Source organism: Pyxicephalus adspersus, chromosome 8 (genome assembly GCF_032062135.1).
Source record: "Pyxicephalus adspersus chromosome 8, UCB_Pads_2.0, whole genome shotgun sequence".
In the NCBI taxonomy this organism is placed as follows: Eukaryota; Metazoa; Chordata; class Amphibia; order Anura; family Pyxicephalidae; genus Pyxicephalus; species Pyxicephalus adspersus.
The window spans coordinates 21,236,771-21,250,066 of NC_092865.1; the positions used below are offsets into that span (position 1 = coordinate 21,236,771).

Here is a 13,296-nt window from a genome sequence, read left to right on the forward strand (position 1 = left end):
AAAGCAAATGAATATCTTGTAAAAGTGTTTATTCCTTTCATGTATTATACTGTAACTGTATGTGATCTTTTCTAAATAATATATTTTGACAGTATTTACACAATGAATGTATGTAGTATGTAGTACCAATTGATCATCTTACATTTGTCTTTTTTTTAGTGCAGGTCCAAAAAATTTAAAAAGGGATGTGGTTAGTTGCAGTGGGTACAAGGCAAAGGCTTGTTCTTTTTATTAATAACAGTGGGGAACAATTTTGAACAAATTTTTTGTTGACTTCAATTTTTAAGCTTATTTATACTAAAATAGGTCTGCTGATTCTGAAAGTGTAGTTAGTTTTCTTCTATCATGTCAGGTTTTTTCTCTACCGCTAATATTTATGCGATTACTGTAGTGTGGATTTGTATAGGCTTTTCATTTACACGCAAGACAGTGTGCTCAGAAGTTGTGCACTGCTCTACATTGTGAATAAGCAAAATTTACTTTTCTACTTACACACGTATTTCCTCTCTTTCAGAACATGTCTGGCTTTGCTGTTTCTCTTCGTAAGTGCTTAAACAACCCTGATTATTTAGTTTTATCTGTGGCAGTTTGACCATTCCCAGTCAAAGGGGGAACATCACCACATTTGTAGAGCAATCCTATTTGGCATATTTTAAAGTTAAACTTGGTGATCAAGATAAGTCTTGGGCCCCTCATAAGGTGTGCAAACAGTGTGTCGAGGGTTCACAGATGTGGACAAAGGGAACATGTGATAAGATGCCATTTGGTATACCTATAGTTTGGCGAGAGCCAGAAGATCATTTCAGTGACTGTTACTTTTGTATAGTGAAAACTTCAGGATATAACAAGAAAAATAATTGTAACATAGAGCATCCTAGACTACCATCGGCTATACGCCCAGTGGCTCATTCAGATGAAATCCCAGTGCCGGTTTTCGTTACACTAACCTCTCTTGAAGAAAATGATTATGGTGAGGAACTAGGTGACAACAATGATGAAGAGTTTGAAATTGAAGAGGACTCTGTTCGTACGGGATTTGATCAGGATGAGTTGAGTGATTTGGCACGTAATTTGGGACTATCGAAGAAGGCTTCAGAACTCCTAGCATCAAGACTACGTGGGAAAAACTTACTTCAAAAAGGAACTAGGGTATCATACTTTCGAACCAGAGAAATTGCATTTCTGCAGTACTTTAGAACTGACAGTGGCTTTGTGTATTGCCATAACATACCTGGTTCAATGGAGGAATTGGGAATTCCAATCTATAACTAAATGGCGATTATTCATCGATAGCTCAAAGCGGAGCTTAAAGTGTGTCCTCCTTCACAATGGCAATATATTTGGGTCAGTCCCAATTGGCCATTCAGTTTCTCTTTGTGAAGAATATGCAGACATAAAGAGAGTCATTGAGTTGTTGCAATATCAACAACACAATTAGGTAATTGGTGTTGACCTTATAATGGTATACTTCCTTCTTGGTAAGCAACGCGGATAGACCAAGTATCCCTGTTATCTGTGCATATGGGACAAGAGAGCTTGTGAGAGGCATTGGGTGGAAAGGAATTGACCTCCAAGATCTGCCCTAAAACCAGGTGATCCAAACATTCTACATGAGCCACTTTGCCAACTGAAGGAGACCAAGAACCTCTATTTGGAATTTCCTAGCCTGTCATTTGAAAAAAATAAAGGTCGGTGTGTTTGATGGTGCACAGATTCGGCAGCTCGTCAAAGATGAACATTTCATCAGGACAATGTCAGAAGTCGAAAAGAATGCTTGGTTATCATTCAAAGCCATTGTCAAGGCATTTCTTGGCAATACACAAGCAAATATTTACACAGAAATTGTCCAGAAACTCTTGGAGAGCTACAAAATGCTTGGTTGCAATATGAGAATCAAGGTGCATTTTCTGCATACCCATCTTTCTAACTTCCCGGAAAACCTTGGTGCAGTCAGTGATGAGCAAGATGAAAGATTCTACCAAGATTTAAAGGTCATGGAAAGACGGTATCAAGCTATATGGGATGTACATATTATGGCTGACTATTGTTGGAGCATCCGGCGGGATTGTCCTATCACTGAACACTCCAGGAAAAGCTATAAGCGTAAATTTTTCCAATAACCGCTTAACAATTAATTTTCAAATGTTTTACTGTGAAAAAAAATGTCAATATAAATCCTTTGTATGAACAAAAGAAATGTAAATAAACAGTATATCTATATATAGTATATATACAGATCTAACTCAACAAAAAATGTGTTCCCCAGTGTAATAATAACTGTATCTCAAGGGAATTTACATTATAATGGTATTACCATAACATAGTTTTATGTCCCTAGCATCAAGTCTAAAGTATAAAGTCAATTATAGGAAGAAGCCGAGTAACCTACCAGTATGTTTTAGGTATCTCAAAGAAAACTCCAAAATCAGCTGAAGTCATGTTTCAAAACCTAATTCAACCTATTATGGCAACAGAACTGCTCATCTGTATATAGAATAGGAGCATTCTACTGTATGAAATTTGCTTTCAAAAAAATGTTATTAAACCTTTAAAAAAATACACAGTCCAGCATATTAAACAGACTTTCTTCAAGGCAGTGTATAAAAAGTGTACCAAAAAAAAAAATAATCAGCAATGAACAGTCTGTGAAGGCTGTCAGCCAGGCTTATCAAAATATAGTGGAGAATATAGTGGAGAATGTACGCACTCCAGTCCGCCTACTGTATGAAATTTGAAGTGATATTTGGCGATATCACTACTTTGTTGCCTACTGTTCCCCTTGCTGGAGAGGACATCGCATCTATGGTGCAAGAATCTCCCTGCATCTACATTATTTTTTTAGGATTTATCATTCCATCCACTATTTGTCCTTCCATAAATGACTCCACCTCTTCTTAAGTTTTTCTGCTCTGCCTTCAAATCACTAGTAATCCAGCAAAGTCCTGCTCTTCTAAAATAGTTCTTTCTATACAGGTAAATCAGTAATGTCAAAAAGATCAGCTGTGGGGTGCCCAGAGAAAATATGAAAACAGTAAATCTGTTTGGAGACAGAGAATTGTGTTGGTTTCTTTCATCTTTAGATTAAAAAAGCAATTGTTTAAAACTAAAATATCCGTTTTTCATAAGCTTGATTTTAAATTGAGATTTATTTTATAATTGGATTCCCAACTGCTATAAAAAGAATATAACTTCTTTTTCTGGAGTCGTCCCATACATGATCTATGCAGACAAATACACAAAAATCTGTCCAGATGCTGAAGTGCTGGAGTTCCATGTCAATCTCCTCTTTTACTCCCGACATTTTCTATTTTTTGAGATGCATTTTATATGTTTTCACTCTTAACATCTACTACCTAATAATTTATTTACCAGCCAAAGCACTTTGTAATGAAATATGTAGAAGTTGGTGGGCGGCTCATCTTTATCCTTAGTACAAAATCCCTACTTCTGCTCAGTATGCCGTACTGCAAACTTGGACCCACTCTGAGGACAATCTTGGAATCATAAACAAGAAGCAAGAGTACAGACTTTAATGTAATCTGCTGCATAAGTGTACAAAAAAAGCATTACAGTCATGTCCCTAGGTATCATGTTGACCTTCTATCTCTGGGAGGCGAAATGTGTATAATACAATGTTTTCTGCATTAATAATGCATGGATCAGGAACAAATGAATGCACACTGAAAACAGGAACACATTAGGGTCTAAAAGCCATTGAAGTCTTGGAAGTTAAGATTTATTGTGGTATATCTAAATGAAAACCTAAAAATGTAACGTATTTATGAATTTATTTAGTATAAATATCAACAGATGTAATCGATTACTGTGGAAAAAAGTAAGTCCAGTCTTAGTTTCTGAAGCTGGTAATGCTAGGTTTAGCAGAAATAAAATCTCGTAGACATGTTCATATCTGCCCATCAGACCATAGCATTTTCTCAGTGAAATGCATTTATTATTCTACTATGCATTTTATTCAGATATGTTTGTAGGTTTCCTTCCATGATCTGCAGTTTCCAATCCCCCACACCATTTCAATGGGATTCAAAAAAAGGCTTTGACTAGTCCAGTCCATAACCCTCCATTTCTTCCTTTTGAAGACCTTCTTGGTAAACCTTTAGACAGTTGGCCACGCAATTTTATCAAGCACACTTTTATATGATGCAGAATTCAGAGTTGTTTTGGTATATGGTTTTTCCCCTGACATGTTGTCCTTGGTTTGCATAAAACATGTCTACTGGTATATTGGCCAAAGATTTATTTTATTCATAGCTGGCTTTTTCCTGGTACATATCAATAGCGAATAAACAATCTAGAAATCTAGGGTTTAAATAAGTCCAGTTTCATCAATATACTCCATGGTTATTCTAATAAGTGGTGCCAAATCTAATCTACCTAATATATATTACTTCATCGGGATCACCTTAGGATAACAGAAAAGATGTAATAAAGAATCTGTCACTGTATTAATGATAACAACACAACTTTTACCTTGTGACTTTACATCATCCACCTCAGGACAGGGCATTCGGACAGTGACGTGGCTTGGCTCCGACCTTCGTCCTGTATTATCAACTCCCCAAAGCGTGAACCTGGTAAGGTCATGGAACAACAAACTGTTATGTTGACTCTAAAACAGTATCTTGGGTAAATAATTATGTCATGAAACAATATTGAGTAAACAAGGGTTGAGGGGGGCTTTAAAGCTGCCTATGATGGAAGCTGTAAATTATGTTATCAACTACAGTTTAAATTGAGTAGGCCTGAGGCAGAGTGTAAAGCTTATCATACCTTGCCCAAAGTAAGACCTCAACTTGAATAGATATTACCAAGATGATTAAACAGTAGCAGTATGAAAAGATTAATTTACCAAACTGGGGTTATTAACAGGCCCTTGAGTCCCAAGGCAACAGTATGTCACCCGTTAAATAAAACAGGGACTATTAATAGCAAAATCTATTAACCTTTTTTTCCCACAATACTCCAAAATATTTCACTTCACTGATTTCCTTTACTAATGTTAAAGATTGGCAATTTAAATGAAAATAGAATTCAAGCACTTTAACCTGCAGAGTTTGACTCCATTATTGGCCTGATTAAAAGGACAGGTGGCAGCAGGAGAGGACGTAGCTTACGTGTAGGAAGTGTCGGACTCCAGGCAACGGACCACAATCGATATCATTGAAGAATGCTTGTCAGGTACTTGGGCAGGCATTATACATGGAGATTTGGCTCCTGAGATGATGTCCTCAACAAAACTCAGCACATTTTCTATATGCAAAGAATCGAAAAGCAAAAGTTATGGAGATTTTTGGTTTACTTGCATGCAATTCTTATAACTTTGGTGTATCCCAACTCTCTGGAATGGTCTTCCTCATTTATTCAGCTTGCTCCTACTTTCTGCTCATTTAAAAGCTCTCAAAACCCATTTTTTCAAATTTGCCTACCCGTCTTCTTCTGTCTTTTGAAACCGTCACTTCTTCCCACAACTTTCCCCATCTCCTAGGTTGTAAGCTCTTCGGGACAGGGTCCTTTCCTCCTCTGTCCCTGTCTGTATTCATCTTTCATTTGCAACTCCTATTTAATGTACAGCGCTGCGTAATATGTTGGCACTATATAAATCCTGTTTATTATTAATATTATTATTATTATTATTAATAATAATAATAATAATAATAATATAATAACAAAAATAATAAAATATTTTTAGCATCCATGCATTTGACTTTATGTCAATGCTTTCAAACTTTCTAACTTTTCTAAAAGTTGATTATTGTATTTTCAGTAAACCATGGGTTATTTTTGCATTAACACCTTTTAATTCCTTGTTAACAGTTTGAGATCTTACAATTGCTTACCTATCTACTGTGACCACATTGCCTTTCTACTTATGTGGATACATAGTTATACAGTAATGCAGGGATGCTGGGACATGTAGCTTGTCATCTATTGTGGGCAAGCACATTTGGCCCATGAAACAGATGTTCTGCCCACCACTTTGTTTACATACACAATTTGTATACACTTATCAATGTGATTGCTTTTAGAATTTGCCTTGTTCTATTCTGGGTTTAGTTGGGCTTTAAAGTATAAAAATTGTAAATCCTAACAATGACTTTCTACTTGCTTCCCTTTGTTTTTTTAATATACCATTGAAAGTATCTCCACTGACTATTCTTTCCTATCATTGTCCCCAGCTCTGTGAACTACGTAACACCTATCCACATATTAGGAAGAAGAGGAAAGAGAAAGTGTTCTTTTATTCTATAGGAGATTACCAGTTTCCATTTTGGAATGGTCCATTTTGTCAGCGTTTTTCTCCTGGCTAATGATGTAGTCCACTATTCTTGCTCCAATGGGAGACTCTAAATGCTGCCACTCCAGAACCAGGAGGGAGCTGCTGGGCTCCTGAAGCATAGACAGGTGTAGCCTGAGAGAAAGGGAAAGAGAGACTTGCAGCCTGACTGAATGAACAAAAAGCAATGATTCACTTCTAGCACAAGATGACACTGACCTAACTTGACAAGCAATTCTGTTATGTAGCATGTTCAACAAAACATGTACATGTAGCTTGAATAGCCTGGGGCTAAATCACTTGATCACAAGCAAGGGATAGCAGGCTGGTTGGGACCCAGGAGACAGTCAAAGCTTATGGCCCATGGCAACTTAGCATTGGAGCAATAGATTAAGGGGAAAGTTAGCAAAGGTAACCATACCTTTTATATATTTATTATAGTGTTTTGGGAATATTATTCAATTCCTATCCTAAAAAACTAAAACTACTAAACTGAATTTTTGTTTATAGACGATTGATGGCTTTTTTAGTCTAATGGGCAAAGATCATCAATTACTGTTACCTGATTTATTCATAATGGGTAAAGGTTTCACTACAACAGCATGCATTTAGGTGCATTTGGAGCAACCATACACAATCCTAATGCAATGTACTAACCACTAATGCAATGACACATGTGCTGGAGTGGTGAAAAGCTTGCTGTCCTTGTTTTTCTGGAATTATGAATATAAAGTTTTATTGCAGTTTGATAGATGAGTTTAAGTTTGGTGAACTTTGAGAGAACACACTCTACCAGAACTGAGATTTTTGGGGGAAGAATGTTGCTCAGAGACTTTCATCCTAACATGAACTAGAGTTCTTGGTTTTGTTTTGTTAATACTGTACCCAGCATTGCAGTGACATTAAATTCTGGACAACCCTGTGCTTCCTAGTTTGTGGCAACACATTTGGCAGAATCCCGTCCAGTTGACTAAGTTGTTGCAGAATAAGGCTCATCCTTTAACTAAACATATATTGCAGACATCAAAATAAAGTTTCCCTGGCAGAGATAGGTTAATTAAAAGGCCAAATGGACTTGCACCATGCCAGCTAAGAGCAGAGAGCTTTGCAATCAATGGAATTTATATAAGTTAAATAAATATATACAATATAATGGTTGACCCAAACTTATTCAGTGCTGCTAAACCTAAATCAATAATTTTATTTTCATTCACAATGTAGTTATAACATTTTCCTAACAAATCAAAAATGTATTTTTTTTCAGCTGCATTGGCTAAAAATGGATGCTTTTGTTTTACAAAGACAGTACGTTGCCATGAAAGCTTTGTTTGCTCTGGTATTGAGATGTCCAAGGTCTCTAAGCTAACTATAGAACTGGATCTCAGCTAGAGGTACATTTACCCCAGGGGGTACGTATAATGGGTTCTGCTTTCTATAGTAAATCCATAATTTAAAAAAAATTAAACACACATTAGCAATCATTTTTTTTGTACTGGAAACAAATGTTCCAAAAGTAAAGGTATTAGTTTAGTGATCCCTAATAAAATATTCATAATCAATATGTCAATAATAACTTAAAAACCCTGCTTTGACTCCTGAAATATACAATATATATATATCCAGCTTCATAGGAGTTATGCTGGTCTGTGGAAAAGTGGCAACTTCTATTTTGTAAAATGAAATTTTTTGGGCTTTTAGTAGGTATTTTCAGAAGTTGTAGGTAAAGACCAGAAGGACAAAGAACACCTCTAGCAGTGTATTGCCCAAGTAAATATAACAGTTGAAGGTAAGTTGTCTGTGTTGTCCTTTCAAATCAAGATCCCAAGGAGTGTGCTAATAAAAAGTAAGACAGCACAATGGGGCAGCAGTAGAACAGTCACCCACCTGCTATATGGAAAGTATGGAAAGGACAGCAACTGAAGAGCACGGTATGAAGATTACTAAATAACTGTGCTTCCTAAATAAAGACCTCACATTCCAGCAAAAGTGGATTTTAATAAAACCAAGGGCAAGTAGCTTTAGGAAAAATCTGGATGCTTTTCTAGAAGCACATAATTTAACTGGGTAATAAAGTCTTAAAGTAAAGATAACAGAGACTGGTGATCCAATTTCTTTTACCTGTTTTTTTTTGCCTTCCTCTGGATCCGCTATGTTCATTGGTTTTTTATCTGAGATATGTTTATTTTCCTAGTGGTTGAACTTCATGGACTTATGTCTTTTTGCAACCTAACTGACTATGTAACTATGTAGCACAAGGTTACTTGTTGTCAGAGAGCTACATATTGAAAATATGGTAATGTTTTCACAGCGTTGAATCACTAACCATGTTTTCTTCTCATCACAAGACTGAAACGCAATGTGTGATTGTCAGTCTTTATTTATCTGCCTATTTTTCAATAAATCGGTTTGTTTTTTTTTACCCCCGACACTATTTGTAAATCTGTCTAATACAGTTGCAAGATCTTTTTGGGTTGAAATCTTTTTTTTATTATAGTTTAACATATGAATACTGAGTAACTTGGCACTTTTATTGTGTTATATAAAACGAACTGTAAAACAATGGATTACATACTTTCAACTTATAATTTGCACTGATGGAAAACGTATTCTCAATAATCATTTGCTTTTTTCATTACATAACCGTTTGACCTCTTGGAACTGGTAATAGAATACTACACAGCCCAAATTCCCAGGAATACACACAAGGCAGCATTATGGCACACAAAACACACAGAGATAGAACAGGCAGACACATACAGCTAAGAAAAGAGGTTTGCCAGGCTGTGATCCATAACTTAATAAAAAGAAAGATTATTGCTCTTATCCCACAAAGCTCAGAGATGTGTGACACAGAACATGAGACAGAGGTCTGTGGAAACATAACAATCAATAAAACATGGTTTATTGCATCATATAAAAGATAAGATAGCTGCAAACAATGATCTGTTAGAAAGATGAAAGTTGTGATATGGTACAACCCTGAGGGGACAGAGGATGACAGTGCTATCAGGGAGCAGGTGAAGGGAGAGGAAACATCAATAAATGGATTCATAAGAATTGGAAAGAAAACAAGACCAAATACAAGACAAAATCACTTTGGACCTTTTTTTAAGTGCATCTGAAATGCCCTATTCAAGACAACAAAAATAAAATTTTTCAGGTAGAATTATCATGGGTGCTGCCACATTTGGGCCTGAAAAGGAGTCCTACTGAACTTACTTTTTGTAGGCATTATGAATAACTGTTCACCACTCTCTGACATTGGACCTTATTTAATAAATCCAGATTTGCTGGATCACCCTGGTTCACTGATGAAAGTGTATCCTCTGCAGCCTTGGAGAGCTTTAATAAATCAGGCCCATTGTCTCAAGTTTGCGGCCACTCTAATACATGCAATATTTTTTTCAGTTGCAAGATATTTGTGTTTACGTCCATGACCTTCCTGGTTTATTCTCCCACAGGATTTCAATGAAATTCAATCAATCAGTTATTGGTAGATTTGTACTTTTTGTCTGCTTAAGATCATCAAAAGCTTGTTGAAAATTCCATTTCTGGTTGATCTTCATTGTTTAGACAGATGGCTTCACATTCTTATCAGGAACATTATGGAACATGGCAAAATTGATAGCTGACTTGATGGTTGAAGACACCTATGCTATAAAGCACCAAAGTAAACCTAGATCCTAACACCACTATGTTTCTTAGTTAGTAGGAGGTCCTTCCTCTAAAATTCTCTAAAATTCAAAATGGAGTTGATTTGCACCAAAATTGCTGTCCATGTGTTCCAGAAGGACTGGTCTTTACTTTTATGATGATAGGCAAACTGTAGTCTTGCTCTAACGGACAGCAAAGGATTTTCCAAGAATATCTCCCATGTAACCTAAATCTCTTTTCAATTTTAGGTCCATGCATTTTTTCTCAACGTTACCTGAGAATTCTTTAGTGTCATTTTGGGGTTCTTGAAGGCTCCTTTCGGGATTAAACAGTCATCTCTTGATCTGCATATGCTGGCCTGGAATATTTTTGTGCTCAATATTTTCAAGTATAACCTCTTTATCTGTAAGCACTGTTTCAAATATGCTGAAAAAGGCAGGAAAACGCGTATAAAGTATTGTTTAGGTGGCATTTAACCCCGGTAAGACTTACCAAATTTGTTAATGGGAGCAATCCACAGTGTTTCAGAGGTTGAAATGTCCCCGGCTCTTTCCGCCATATATGGTGGGATTGTCCGGTGGTCAAAAAACTCTGGATAAGAATTTTCAATTATATTAGATCAGTTTTGCACGTGACCATCAGAAGGGACCCTTGGACAGCCCTGCTCCACAAGCAGGACCCTACTGCGCAAACTGTTATCCTTCATTTTTCTAGCCACACGTCAGGTGATAGCGGCAGCTTGACCGAAACCCTCTCTCAGTTTTCAGGCAGTAATGTCTAGATTGTCGGACACAATGGTGCTAGAAAAAATGTCTGCTGTAGCCAATGACTCTATGCAAAAATTTTATAAGGTATGGACAACTTGGCTAGACCATCATGCCACTCCAGACTTAGATCGCAAGCTCCTTGAGTTATGATAACCAATTATTTTTTCCTAACTACACTGCAGGTTTCTAGTACATTTATTGTATTTGTCTTTGTTTTTGTTATTTGTTTTTGTTGCACTGGTTATTTATATTTATATAGATACCTATGATTTTTTTTCTTTTCTCTTCTCAACCCCCCTTTTTTGTAACTTTTCATGGATAATGTCAGCTTTGTTTTTCTGTTGTCTGTTATTTGTTTTTGTTTGTTTTGAAAAATCTTAAAAAATATTTATTACATCAAATATGCTGAAAAAGGCAATAGTTTTTATGGCAAGTTTACTTATTTTTTTCTCATGACTATATTTTCTCTGCCCAGAGACATTAAAAATTTTGAAATCTTAGGGAAGCTTCTGTTAAAAAAAATGTTACATGTACGAATATCATTTTCCACCAACAAAAGGTTTTCTCACACAGGAATGATACAGACAGAAGTCCAAATCCCACAGCTTTACCCAAAAAAAAAAACCAAAAAAAAACTTTTGTTTGGCCGTACACTATACCTGGTAAACCTTGAACTTCAATGCTTGTATAAACAATTAAGTAGTATTGCTGTTTGCACTTATTAAACAAGCCCAAGTGATATATATGACCTGACAGAACCAGATGTAGACAGAATGAAAAGCAAAGAGTCTTACACAGATTGTGGTAAAGGGGCGCAGGTTGGAAGTCCATCCACACCAAAGGCAGAGGAATCGCATCGACACCAATCTTCAATCACGTCTCCTTGGCCTGAACACCAGAGAGAGCTGAGCACAGCTTCCTGCAGCAACTGAGAGACAGACAGACAGACAGCTGAGCACAGAACCCTGCAGTAACAGAAAGACAGACAGATGGCTGAACACTTACCCCCTATGGCTATGACATATATGACATAACATTGGATCACACAGGCATGAACACAGGGGCACTGAACAAACAAACAAATGTGTATTTGTTGAGAAGAATGTCAGTCTAAGGCGTTACTATTGTTAACAGCCAATCTGTATTTGTAGACAAGCTACATAGTGTCTAAGGCTGGCTCATATTGGTTTGCCCACAATTTCCAGTCTCTCTTTAAATCACAATAACGTGAAAGCCAACCCTATTAAAGAACTTGCCTTATTTGGCCACCTTTGGTCTGATTGATATACGATTCAAAAAATAGGCATAGGGTTTAATAAAGCCCTCCAAGACTGGAGAAGATAAAAGATATCATGGCTGAACCTGGGTGATCCAGCAAACATGGAATGGATTTGATAAAGGATTTAAATTATTTACAGAATAATAGGAAATTATTTTATGAAATCAATTCTAGGTTTTGCTGAATCATCCAGGTTCCCCCATGATAGTCTATCTTCTCCGGTCCTAGAGAGCTTTAATAAATCAGACTCATTATGTGCCTACCAACCGTCAGGCCAACTATATTAACTATTTAGTTGGTATTCTTCATACAACTAAAATGTGTTCATGAATGTGATTGAAATTTCTAGATTAGGGTACCACTGCTACCATTTAGCATATACCATCCAAGGGAGATATTTATGAATTTTTTTCATTAAGGAATGTAAAGAAATTTAGTTGGGCAGTCTTAAAACAAAGTCTCCAACATTTCTGGTATCTAGATGTATGTGCATGTGGCCAGCTTATATACAACCTCATCATTATATGGTGACTACTCTACATAGTTACAAGCCAAATGTGTCCTCAGTTGTCAGATCATGGTTAATGCAGCCATTGAATTGGTAAATAGCTGCCAATTTATCTCAGGGGAAACCAATACTAATGGGCAAATTAATCACCACTGCAGTAATCAAGAAATATAATTGACTGTTTGGAATCTACCAAATACAGGTTTTGGATAGATTGGCTTGTTTAAACATTTTGCCTTTGTATATAGGGATTGCTAAAGCCTAGATAGCCATATAAATGTAGTACAATTTTTCATCACCTGATATCTGTTGTTGGGAAGGAATGTAACATAATGTTGTGCCTCACTTGGAGCTGGGAAGCACATGGGACGATGGCATAAACCATAGGGACACAGCTACCAACTGTTCATAAATTTATAAACATCCCACAAAAAAAGGTTAAGTTTTTCTACAAAGAAAATAATTGCAAAATTTTCAATACTATAACAATTAGAAAAATGTGGGATTTTTGGTACACATTTGCTAAAGCTTTTCATTGGTTGTGAATGATGAAAGTGCTGCGTAATATGTTGGCATTTTATAATATAATAATAATAATTGAGTTTGAATTAGTAAAGGAGTATAAAATGTTAAAGATAAATTTGTGTTATTTTCAATAATCCAATCAGGTACCAGCAGAAATTTTGTTTCCATCTACTTTTTAAGTTCATCTCACTAAGTGCCAAGAGCACATTGTCTTTTCAAAGTGAGCAATCTTTACGCTTATACTAAAGCAGCCCCTAAATGTCACACAACA

General features: G+C 36.2%; 1 protein-coding gene across 2 annotated transcripts in view; it reads right to left on the reverse strand.

The window, feature by feature from the left end:
* Positions 1-13,296, reverse strand: part of ASTN1 (astrotactin 1) — a 330,666-nt gene that overhangs the window by 11,521 nt on the left and 305,849 nt on the right. For both annotated transcript variants that reach the window (XM_072419736.1, XM_072419735.1), the window contains exons 18-21: positions 11,508-11,641; positions 6,276-6,427; positions 5,133-5,268; positions 4,489-4,589 (exon numbers count right to left, since the gene is read on the reverse strand). In XM_072419736.1, coding sequence (XP_072275837.1) covers positions 4,489-4,589; positions 5,133-5,268; positions 6,276-6,427; positions 11,508-11,641 — 523 coding nt within the window. The remainder of the gene's footprint in view (positions 1-4,488; positions 4,590-5,132; positions 5,269-6,275; positions 6,428-11,507; positions 11,642-13,296) is intronic.